At 40.3% G+C, this 12728-nt stretch overlaps 1 protein-coding gene across 8 annotated transcripts; it reads left to right on the top strand.

Moving 5' to 3' along the window:
• The first annotated feature begins 531 nt into the window (after positions 1-531).
• Positions 532-12302, top strand: LOC146974561 (dixin-A-like). Of its 8 annotated transcripts, none has more exons than XM_085798071.1 (20): positions 532-798; positions 1590-1719; positions 2161-2286; positions 2390-2621; positions 3328-3429; positions 5917-6011; positions 6146-6249; positions 6414-6497; positions 6844-6897; positions 7059-7109; positions 7195-7299; positions 7411-7464; positions 7569-7640; positions 8588-8659; positions 8791-8856; positions 9188-9334; positions 9614-9858; positions 10002-10110; positions 10728-10807; positions 10897-12302. In XM_085798071.1, the coding sequence occupies exons 1-20, from the start codon at positions 736-738 to the stop codon at positions 10904-10906; spliced, it is 2001 nt and encodes a 666-aa protein (XP_085654197.1). In that variant the 5' UTR covers positions 532-735; the 3' UTR covers positions 10907-12302. The 8 variants fall into 8 exon arrangements, with proteins under 8 accessions (XP_085654197.1, XP_085654198.1, XP_085654196.1 ...); XM_085798072.1 differs by having other exon boundaries at positions 554-798; positions 1593-1719; XM_085798070.1 differs by having other exon boundaries at positions 554-798; positions 1593-1719; positions 5911-6011.
• Positions 12303-12728: the final 426 nt, after the last annotated feature.

The following is a 12728-nucleotide window of genomic DNA, read 5'->3' as shown; positions in this document are numbered from 1 at the left end:
TACAAATAATAACTGGGCCTTAAAACAGATGCTACATTTACAAGAATACATCTGGTTTGTTACAGATACTTTTGGTTAAAGGGTGGTATTACAGATGGGTTGAATGATATCTATTTCTGGGCAAAATGCTAATTTTAACCTTTTTTACCTTATTTAAAAGAGGTTCTGGGAGGAAGACAAATGTGAGAGGAAAGAATAAAACACCCTGAAATGCCAATCCTTATTCAGGTTTTGGACTTTTATTTTGTAGGGGGAGCATGATCAAGCAAATGACTAAAAAAAAAAAAGGAGGCTCATGGGAAATGTATTGTGAAAAAACTTCGCTTTCCAAAATTCCTCGTAGTCCCTTTAATCTTTTATTTTTAAAACAAATCCTGCCTAGCCCAGCTTTAATATGGTTATATGCCTATGTTTATAACGCTGCTGAATGTGCAGCATAAGCTCATCAGTATCAACTCCGGAAACGCTCGTCCGCAGCACTTTTATTCTGAAAACTCCCACCGGAAGGCTTTGCATCCCCGTACGTCGGTAACTTGACGCCGGCTCCCGAGCCAGCCCAGAGTAACGGTAGCTGTCGCTTCCGATCCCTCAATTGTTTCGGTTTGTTGACGTTTGCTGGAGGACAGCGATAGTAACGAGGGGGGCTATCTGCCCGTCGGTCCACCGGGGTTAGCCGTGTTAGAGGCAAGTGCAGCTAGCCGGCTTGCTAGTTTAAATGGGTTTTCGAGTTAAAAGATGATCGCCTCACTGTCGAGAGGAAGTTTGCTGGACGAGGTTCTTCACGGCAGCTCCAACGAGGTGATGTTTCCGCAGCGTTACGTTACTGATGTTCATGTTTATTAATTTGGGTTAGCTTAACCTGCACCGGACGGAGAAAGACTGTCAAATCTGTTACTCACAACCAGACCAGCAAGGAACAAAGAGTTCAGTTTAATAAGGGGGGAAGCGAATAAGCTCTGTAGTTTGTCTCTTCGAGGTAACGGATGTTTGACAAGTTGCAAAAAAAAAAAAGAAGCAGTTTGGGGCAGAAAGATGAAATGTGACTGTGTGGTTTGATGATACAGCGTGATGATACTTTATGGAAAGGTTGTTAACAATTTGCAACGAGTGTTCAGTGTGTCTTTAATGTAGCTTTACGCTTTAAAATACACCAAACATCATTTTGGGGTCGGTGTTAATAGATTTTTTTTTTGTTGTGGGCAAAATGGGGACTGTCCTTTGTGATGTATCCTGGACAACGGGGCTGTCACGTGACCAGACGGGACCGGTGAAGGTGGGGTGGGTGCGCGGTGTGAAACGTGCTGACCCACGTTACCCACCCAGGGCTAAACTCTGGGCTAAACACGAGATAATATGACTGAACCTCCCAACAAAAGTAAAATTTTAATAGGCAGCAGGACAATAGGCTGACCCTGCCCCCTGCTCCTGGTCCCAGCATAATAAACAAAGGAGCTCATTTGTTATGCCATGGTCTCAACCTTATTTGGCCCTCACTCTCTAAGCTGTGTGTTTTCGTATGTGTTGTTGGTCTGTGGTGTGTTGGATGTGTGTGTGTGTGTGTGTCTGTCTGTCTGATTGATGGATTACAGCAGCAGCTGGCGGCCTATGTTTCCTGGGTGAACTCTCAGCTCAAGAGGAGACCGGGCCTGAAACTCATCACAGACCTCAGACATGACCTGCAGGATGGGGTGGTGCTCACACAACTCATTGAGATAGTTGGTAAATACACACGTCCACATTTACACACACAAATGTAGTACAGAGGAAGAATAGGGAAAGTTTGTGTTTTAATATTCTCAATTTAACCAGGAAAAAGCCTCTCTGCCAAGAGGGCGCATAAGAAGGTTTCAACACTAACAACGCAAACAGACAAATAATAAGTGTCAGTAGCAGTAGAGAAAACAAGGTATCCAAATGGTGTTAAATACAAGGTCAAAAACAAACACGATTATGATACAGCTACATCGTTTGTTACCACTTTGTGCTTGAGCAATTGTCTTCTAATGACATGATGCTTATTTACACACACTATTATTACTCACTTAGTTCACTTCAGAGTGTTTAAATGTAATATGGTTTCTGTTGTAGTTGCTCATGCTTTGTTCTCCCCCCTCCCCTCTCTCTCTCTCTCTCTTTCTCAAATTTTCATCATATTTGTAGCTGGGGAAGTCCTGGAGGGAGTGTATGTAACTCCACAAAACAAAGAAGAAAGCAGGAAGAATGTGGAGCAAGTCTTGCAGTTCATTTCCTCCAGACACATACGCATGCCACACATTTCCTCAAGGGGTAAATCTCAGAGAAATCTGTGTTATCTCCCTTTTCTTCTCTATCATGTTGAGAGCAGGTGTTGCATCCTTTTCATATTATGTTGTTCGTTTTCTTTCTGCAGACATTGTCGATGGTAATCTGAAATCTGTTATGAGGATTATTCTGGCGCTGGCTGCCCATTTCAAACCCTCGGCCAATCACAGGGCTGCTAGTGGAAGTGGGAGGAGCTCCACAAGAGGCTATGCCACCCACAATCCTCTCTCCACCATTGCCTTGGCACAAGGTGCAGCCGCTGCACTGGCATCGGCACGATTTGATGCATCACAGCCCACACGTGTCACACGTATGCACAGGTAGGCTGCAGCAGTCAGAAACATGGAGACAAAACCTTCTCTCCCATAAACTTCTGTTTGTGTCCTGCTGTAATACCGTCATTTATAGGGGTGGGAATCTTTTACTATCTCACGATTTGATTTGATTCTGATTTTTGGGGCTACGATTCGATTCAAAGTTGATTTTAGATTCAAAACCATTCGATTCATAATGATTTCTGCTTCAGTCTATCGGTGTGCAAAGGATCCTCATGATCTCCTCCAGTCTGCTTTGCAAGACCGAATGACTAAAGTGTCTTTTTCTATTGAGTTTTAAACATTCATCCATGCTTAGATGGAATTGTTGAAACTGTTGCATAAAAGCAATATCACATATTGCTTAAGTAACAAAATTAAAAGTGCCTTTTTATTTTTAAAAAATAGTGCAGTTACATGCTGCCTTTTAAATTCTAAGGAAATGGAGGCCGACAGCCAGCAGATTTGTTTCATTTTTTTATTTTTTAAAATCGATTTTGGGAAATTTTATATTGATTCTGAATCATATTAAATGAAAATTGCGATTCTTATGTGAATCGATTTTTTGGCACACTCCTAGTAATTTATTAGATATAAATGTCATCTTTACTGGCCTCTGGTGGACAAACACAGACCAGTGAGTTACCAACCTGGTACCAAGTGCTGAAATGTAGTTAGTCTCCACACCTCTGCTTTGTTTGCTGTCTTTCAGTGGCTGGGGGTTGGATGTGGATAAGAGTGTGTGTGTTCGTGCACTTGTTGAGCAGTATGAAAAAGGAGCTCCAGATGAGCAGGAAACTCCTCAGCCGAGCAGGTAATCTGCTTTTACATGGGCTCAAGTTTCTCCTAATAAAAGAAACCCATCTCATCACTCTGAGAATTTAGTAGATAAAACAGCACGCGGCAAAACAGCACGAATACACACAGTACATACATCTGTTTTGTGTCTCTCTATGTGCCTACGTACAGTAAAGAGTTTATCCTCGGAAGAAAAGTAGATGACGAGCCTTGTGTTGCTTTTAAATGCAAAATGTCAAATTACAGTACAGCTCATTTGCTTAAGGACAAGGATAGCTGTAATTTCCTAACTCACATGTTCACTCCTAAGAAACAGCTGTAAAACTGCCGGTATCATTTACAGGCTGGAGCTACTTTCATATTTCATATACAGTCAGTATGACGTAGGTAATGCTGTGAGGCTGTGATAATAGTATAAAGTGTTAAAACTGAAACCTTATGAAAAAGCTTGTGGGCATAACTGGCCTAAATTTATCAAAGAGGTTACTGCTGTTTAATGGCCTCATGACAAGAGGATATAGTTATGTAATGAAACTTTTTAATTTGTACATTTTGGTACAATAAAAACGGCGTTTTGCTCAGTGTATTATTACATCAGGCTGTACAACTTGTTGTTTGTGAGAAAACAAACTTCATATTGTTACTATTTATACTTTAGAGTTGATGCAGATCCATTTTTGCCTGCAGGTGATTTTATGCAAGTTCTCTGTTACGTCTCATCTTTAACACCTACTTCTCCACACTTTGGAAACAGAAGACATTCTGTGGTCTATATTTATTTATTTGTGTGTGTGTGTGTGTGTGTGTGTGTGTGTGTGTGTGTACTGCCTGACTGAGCATATGATCTTGGTTTTAGCACTTCAAACTTCACTTTGTGTCTATGTGTGTGTGTATTTTAGCAGATGAGGCAGATGGTTTAAAAAAAAAGAAATAATCAGTCTTTATTTTCTCTTATCACATGTCTGGTTTGAAGCCATCGTCTGTGTGTGTGTGTGTTTTTATGTGAATGAAGTGTGTGTGTGTGTGTTCAGTTTATTATGATAAAAGAGGCACATACATTGAATATTAGTAGGACGATGATGTGGTTTTGTTTGGAGAGACTGACATTCACCAGAGCTATGACGACCTGATGCTGCCGTCACGTAATGTAGCTTAATGAAGTGAACGGTGCGAAGCGCAGTGTTTGCAGAGTCAGTTGCCACGGTAACATTTGGTTAGCTGGAGGGCGAGAGGCGGGGACTCTCGGGGTGAAGAAAATCACAAACTGTCATGAGTTTGTTGAGATGCTGATGCCAGAGACCCACTGGCAGAGTGAGACCTGGGCTCCTCGGAGGTGTTATGCACCGTAGCTCACTATGGGGGGGACGCAGATTAAATGGTAAGACCAGACAGCGTGAGGCAGCGTAAGAGTTTGTGTGTGTGTGCATGTGTGGGTTTATGCTCTTTTTATCAAACCAAAGTGAAAGTGGTGTCTGAATCAACTGCTCCTTTCTAAGTGCTATGAAGCGATTTGAGCTTTTTCTTGGCAAGTTAGGATTTTAGAAAAAATGTCTCGTTCTGATGTTTTGCTTTTTCCGTCTGTCCCCTTCCCTCTCCTTTTCAGCTGTGACTCTGTGTAAATATTTGTCACAATAGGATAATTAGTTGTCATAGAGACTTTTTAAAGTTTCTCGTCATTCTTTGTGAAAGTACGATTGTCTTCTTTTCTATCAATACTGACACTGCTGATGAAGTTTATTGCTTTCTTTGTTGTTTCAGTAAGCATCCTATATGAATAATATTGAATGAATATTTTTTATTTTCGTGTCATGTGTTTTTTATTTTCGTGTGTGGCCCATCCTATATAGGATTACAAGACACATTTACTAGAACATTTACTACACTTTACTAAGAACATAAAAAAACTAGACTGTCATTCCTGTTGGCAGATACATTAACTTAAGACTGCTAACAACATTCATCTGTACATAGCTCCTCTTCTCATTGCCCAGGCCTTTTCAAGATGTGAAGAAAATGCAAATATATCAAACTGAACAAGACGCTTTAGCTTCTTCACGTCGTCCACCAAACCACACAACCACACAAATTCATTTTTAGGGTCGAACTTACCAAACAGTCTTTGTCTGATAGAGTCGTAGAAGGGACAGTATAACACAAAATGCATTTCGTTCTCCACATCTTTGAGATCACACAAAGTACAAATTCTATCCTCTTGCGCTATGCCTACATATCTGCCTGCCTCGATATGAAAACCAAGTATACCGGCTCTAATTTAAGCACACGGGGATCTTTTCTTTTTTGACAAATTATACAAAACATAACTTTATGGCCCAAATGCTATATTACTTACGATCAATACATTGCAACAAATCAAGCATCACCCAGCCATCTCAATTTAGCATGTGATGGTATAAACGATCCGCTCTGTACACTGTCTTTTTGCTGCTACCTCCTTTTATGGGATAAATTGATTAATCAGTGTTTCGTCCTCCTCGAGCCTCAGCTCCGTCAGTCCGCTGTCATCTCCAAGAGCTCCGCCCAGCAGCAGCCACTCAGACAGGCAGCAGGAAGACCGCCAAGAGCAGCAGCAGAGCAGCGGTAAGCAGCACACCATCATCATCATCATCTGCATCAGCGTCAGCACAACTTCATCCAAACTTCTCCCGGGACACGTGTAACACAGTGTGTGTGCGCGTATATCTGTGTGTGTGTGTGTGTGTGTGTGTGTGCAGCTGAATCATCTCACGTTGTAGAGGAGACACCATGGGAGGATCCTCTCAGTGAGACTTTGGAGAAGGAGGTGCAGGAGACACGTAAGATGGTGTCTGCTTTACAGGTACATTCATACAGAGCTCTGTTTTTAAGTTTTCAGTGTTTTTTTTTTTTAAGGGAGCAACTGAGGGCACGATCAGGCCTATCAGCAACTTCAGCAAAGTCAAAGCTTTTTTGAACACTGCGACTCCAAAGTACATACCAGTGTCACATGTTTGTGTTTCCAAGGCCCTGCTGCTGCACGGCTCACTGCCTGAGGACGAGCAGGACGCGCCTGTGACTTTGGACCCGTGCAACTCTGAGCAGCAGCTGGTACTGATAATTTCATCGTTTGTTTTTATTTTTCGGTCCCTTTTTTCAATCTTGATCTCATTTTCTGTCCTCTGTGTACTCTCTCTCTCTCTTTACTTTGTCACTCTTTTCTTTGCTCTACTACACAGGCTCTTTGTGTTCAGTGCGGATCACATTTCTCTTTCTTAACTGTGTGTGTGTGTGTGTGTGTGTGTGTGTGTGTGTGTGTGTGTGTGTGTGTGTGTGTGTGTGTGTGTGTGTGTGTGTGTGTGTGTGTGTGTGTGATGGTGACACGGGGATCAGTTTCCCTTCTTTCTCAGTCCATTGTGGTTCCAACACACATCTCTTTTTTTCACTCTCTTTCCAGGTAGTCATACGCAGTCGTTTGGATCAGAGTATGGAGGAGGCTCAGGAGCTCAAGGTAAATAATTCTACTATTTCTTTTCAGACTCTCAATATGTGTTTTTTTCCTTCTTTTGTCAGGCATAAAAGACTCAGTTGTCTTATTACTGAGAGAATGACCTTTCAAACACACCATGATTAATGTTTAATTCAGAGTGTGCTGTTTGCTGTTTGCTGCAGAGGGAACTATTGCGCTGTAAACAGGAGATGAGAAACCTCCAGGCAGCCAAGGTAAGGCAGAGAATATAGTTTTAATTGTACGGTAGAAAAGCTGCTGGTTAATCGATTAACTTTCTGTCGGTTTGTAAATGTGCAGGACGCCCAGCAGCAGAGGTTGTGCACTCAGGAGGCTTCGATACTGCAGATGAAACAGGAGCTGCTCAGATCCAGTATGACGAAGGATGAACTCAACAACCAGAATGTACAAAATATAATAGTCACGGTTAATATACATGTAGAGCCTCACTGTCTTCAAAACTGTGTCATAAATTGTGTACTAAAATGTGTCCTCTACCATGAAAATGTATTGCAGGCAGAGATACAGTGGAAGCTGGAGGAATGTAACAGACTGTGGGGAGAAGGCAAGGTGAGCAACACCCTCTGTTACATAACTATCTATGTTTCACACAGTATGTGTCTATTATCTTTATGCTAAATAGTGAACGCACCCTTTCTCTTTGGTTGGTGCAGAAAGAGTTGGGGCAGAAGGACAGACTGCTGCAGCAACTCAAACACAAGCTGGAGGAAAGCCAAACGCAGCAGGTACATCAGACCAGCTGTTAACATGTGTCCTCGGTGATCCCATTACAAATGGTTCGCTCTAAGTACATCTGATCACACCTGCATCTCCACATGTGTCTTGATTGACCAGCAGTAATCAGATCTCGCTTCCCCACTTCGTATTCAAAGAAATAGATCTGTGTTTTAGTCACTTGTGATCAAATTAATGAGGCTAATGTTAATAACCAATTAGCTTTTCCACTCGACTCGACTCTTCACAGTTTTTTTGCTTTTCCACTAGGGACAGTACTTGGTACCTGGTAGTTTTTTTGGTAATGTCTCAGCCGAGGTTCCAAGTGAACCTACATTATTTTTCTAAACATTGCCTCAATGGGGTCTCTAACCTGCAACCCGCTCTTTAAAATGTGGCAGTTGTGTATTTGATCAGCAAAGACCTGATCTGAAGTCAGTGTCACAGTGTTTCCCTCTTATTCTAAGGCCCACCATGACTGATCCTTCATTGTTTTTACCTTCATTAAATCTGGATCTGATTTATTGTAAAAATAAAAATGATGGCACAACTCAGGTTGTACAGTACTAGCAATACATTGCCAGTACTGTACAGTCTTCTTGAACCAGGGGCATCACCAGACCTCTGTTACTGCGGCAGGAGCCCCAATATAAATGAGCTGTGCCCCTGTATAAATGTCATAAGCATAAGTGCGAACAGAGCTTCAGCTACAGTGGGTTCAAATTGTTCTGTCCACCTCAATATACCTCAAGGTGTGAAAATCTCAGACCGACAGTTCTCCAGTAAACTGCTTTGATGCAGGAGGATTAAAATTTCAGTTTACTCTTTCATTTGATTAAAAAACTAAACACATTTATAATCTGAGACTTGGGCAAGGCGTCTTTTAAGTTGTATTTTAACCTATAGTTTCAAGCATGTTTATAATTTTTTAATGTCTGATTCTGTGCTTACTTGACAGAGCGAATTGCAAAGGGAGTTGGAGCATAAAAAGAGCATGCTGCAGGAGTTAATGAGTAGCAGTCCACAACAGGTAGTGTTTCTGCACTAAAATCACATAAAGAGTTTTAGGTTTCACATCTGCACCACACAATCACATATTACATTACACTGAGATATACATTACACAGCTGACAGTTGTTTTTTGTTGTTTTTTTTTTAAAGATTTCCACCAGTACAGAACACAATGGCTATTCTTACTCTGGAGATCCAGCTCTCTCTGTGTCAGGCGTAAGTATTGTTTTAATAAGGCCGTTAAGTCAGTTGGCCTCTTCATATTTTTCCACATGCTAAGGTGCAAACAAAGCATCACACTGCAGCTGTACTTTTACATTGTGCTGTCTGGCCTCATTTAGTCTGCAGCTGAAACACCACAATCCCTGTTTTAACCTACGAGAACAGAAAGCTCATAGCACTGTTATGAGCTGTAAATGACATTGTTTTTAAAATATAGTGTCTTATAGGCCAAATGTGGCACAGAGCTTCCTTATTATAGCAGTGTATGGCTTTAAATGAGCTTAAATGATAAAATTAGCATGTTGTGTTTGTGCTCTGTTAGCAGGCAGAGGAGGTGCAGCTGCTCAGAGACGCACTGAGGAGCTTGAGGAACAACTTCAGAGACCACGACCCTCAGCACCATACACTGGACACCCTGGAACAGGGAATAGTATCACTCATCGACAGGCTCCATGTTCTACATACACACAGGGTACAAATGCAGTGAAAGCATCAACACACCGATTCTTAGAAACCAATTTTGTTTTTCAGAAACTGAATAGAGTCATATGAACCGATGGTTGAAGCTGTTGTGTGAAATCAGAGTTTGGGCCATGACAATGACTGAATTGATAACTGCTGATGTGTTAGATAATGATTAATGAGAAATGAAAGAGCACACAACAAAATTGATTTTATACGATAAAATCATCTCAGATATGGTTTGATGTGAAAATAAGAAATCCTTTTAATATTTGTCCAATCACTGCAGGGAAGGGGGAAATCTCCAAGACGCAAAAGTCAACACACAGACAATGACTCCACAAGTAAGTTTTTCCGACATCTGCCCCCATTTCCTCGTGCACCCAAACACAGGATATTTAGGATTTTACTAACTATGCATCTGCTGTTGGTTACAGAGGTTTGTCAGTCCAACAGTGGTTCTCCTGCCTCTACAAAAATCCTGTATTTCACTGGAAAATCTCCAACACCTTCCATGATCAACATACCAAAGAGGTTAGTGTGTATGCGTTTGAGTATTTGTATAGTGTTTTAATGCACCCAACCCGTACATTTAGGCTAATAGGCTTAAGGTAGAGAACAGAATGACGAAAACATGAAATGTGAGATGAGCGAGTCTCTTTGTAATTATCGTACAGGCTCGGTGAGGTGACTCTGAAGGACGTGAAGGCAGCTGTGGATCGACAGGGAAACTACAGGTACCACTTCAAGGCCCTGGACCCTGAGTTTGGCACTGTGAAGGAGGAGGTAAGAGGAGGCACTAATAGTTAATGTGCTAATACACTAAGAAATCCCAGGTTAAAAAAAACAACAACTTCTAAGTCTTCCATTTCATTCAAAGCATGGATTATTTTAGTATGTTTATATATTTTTTTCTTCATTGCTGTTTGTAGTACATTATTATTGTGTTGTGGTGATTATACCCCTTTTCTGTATGTTGTAGTGAGCTGTTGTGTGATGTTATAGCTCTATAGTAACACTGGTTTGATTTTCATGGCACTATTATTATGCTATTATTCTCATTGTTCATTATGATTATGATTATTATACTTACGCCAAGCCATATCATCCAGGGGATTATTAGCTCATAATGGTCCTGCGTCAATTTTAATTAAACATTAGATTAATTATTTCATTAATTGATCTGCCCATTAGTTTTCCGCCACTTTACTCTAATTATTGGATTAATTGGATATTGCAAGAAATTCTTGTTATATACAGTTTAGAGGTACTGACAAAATTAAGATATAGCTGTACCTGATTAATAATTAAAGCTTTAGTCTTCCTTTTGGGTATCTGTCATTCATTGACCTCATGATTGTGCGGTAAAAGGTTTTTAAAAAGTCTTGATCTTCTTGGTGCAGGTATTCCTGGATGGAGCCATCGTTCCAGGCTGGGAAGGAAAAATAGTGGCCTGGGTAGAAGAGGACCGTGGTGATGAGAGGTAACGACACGGTCATCATTCTGCATGGCTCTCTTCATTGATTCCCTTGACTCTAAAAAGTAAACAGTTCAATATCTTTTCTGTCTTAGGCCTCTGTAGGTTCAAGCTGATCCCAGAGACACATCAAGCCAACTGTTCAGAAAAGAGGCGCAAGTGGTTTCAGGGTTTGACCTATCAGCAACGTACTGTAAGACTTGTCAGCAAGAGATTTAGGTTCATCGGCTGGTGTTTGACCGTGCTGAGCTCAACTCGTTCTGGAGAAAGTGTTAATCTGTAAACGATATCAAGAACATCACAAAACTCAGTGCCTTGCAAAGGAAAGGTATTTTCATCATGTGCTTATTATTACTGAGCTGTAAGTGTAGTATCACAACTGAACTTAAGTAGAAATGTTCTTTAGAATTAACTTTTACTGAAACCACAGTAGTGTTGTTGTTGTTGTTGTTGTTGTTGTTTCACCTCTGGTTGAAGCCAGATATCTGTATGAGGAATTGGAAAAAATTAAGTTATTGTTCAGTATCACTTTATGTTCCTTGTGTAGCACTGTTACCAGAAACACCACCACAATATTCTTTACCCCATTTCAATCCTGTCTTCTATGTCAATGTGAAGTGAAATATACAGTATTATTTACCTTAGCAAGACATGGGAAAAATAAAAATAAAATGTGACCTTTTGTAATTTATAAACTATGGAAAAACCCAGGCAAACTGTCTAAACACAAGGTTGGTCTTAACACAGCAGCTGATGTTGCTAGTGTGATGTTTTTACATACATCACGCAACAGTTGGGTCATGGTCATGTGAAAATATCTTAAAAGAAAAAGAAAGGACTATTACATTAAGTGAATGTATCTCAAAGTAATTAGTTGAATTATTACTGTTTCAGTCTGTAACACACAGGCTGCATGTAAACAGAAGAGACATGTAGAAATGCAGATGAACGGCACTGTTGTTTTGTTTATTTTATGAAATGGTTTTGTATATATGTGTAAAATATTTCCACAATATCCTTAAATATTTGAGTTTTATGACAGTGAATATTTGTTTGAAGAGATTGTCGTGAGGTGAGAAACCCTGTTACGAAGATGCTGTGGATGTGAATTTGATATCGGAGGTTTAAAGGAGACTTTAATCCAGGAACAATGGACCATCCCACTATTTATGGTGTGTGTGTATGTGTGTGAGGGTGTGAGTGAGTGTGTGAGTGAGTGAGATTCTGTCTTAACTTCAGTGGTCACTGTGTTTGCCTTCACTAATAAGCCAAGTGAAATATGCATCTGTCTTTTTTTAAACTAAAACCCATTTGAATGCCAAGACTGCCTGCTGTACTGCAAAATGTACAATTTGCTGATGAGATGGTTATTTAGTATTTAGCATTTGTTTGTTTACTGATATTTTTTACAAAGACATGGACACTGTCTGTTAACCAAGCCCTTTGTTGAATGTTAGAAAGACATATTTTGAAATAAAACCTGAGTTTTGTTTTAAGAAAAATAATATCGTTGTTCCTGTTTTTATGGTGGTTTAAGAAGTGGGATGAAAATAGTATGAATATTCATAGATGAGAACCTCCAGATGCTCATCAGTCTATTAATTAGGCATGAACAGCTACTGAAACCTCGCCAACCTGCCCCAAGTTTCAGTCAATGAACTCAGTTTAAAGCTACAAAACTAAGATAACTGAATAATTGTTATGATAATTAAGGCAAATGCCAAACCTGTTCTTTCAAGGCGCACAAATGTGAAATGAGTAAATGTAATATATTTGGGTTTTATACAGTACTGTGGAACAGATTGAAATTAGAGACACTCACTCCACCGAGAGGCTTCAAAGCTTCATTTGATCTGTGACTGGTTTAATTAGAGTCACTCTGTGTGATGGATGTTTTGCAATATAAGAACTAGTGTGTGTATATTTG

The sequence above is a fragment of the Trachurus japonicus genome, chromosome 14 (assembly GCF_045865225.1).
Source record: "Trachurus japonicus isolate A0001 chromosome 14, Traja_1.0".
Lineage (NCBI taxonomy): Eukaryota > Metazoa > Chordata > Actinopteri > Carangiformes > Carangidae > Trachurus > Trachurus japonicus.
This window is presented reverse-complemented; position numbering and strand designations above follow the sequence as displayed.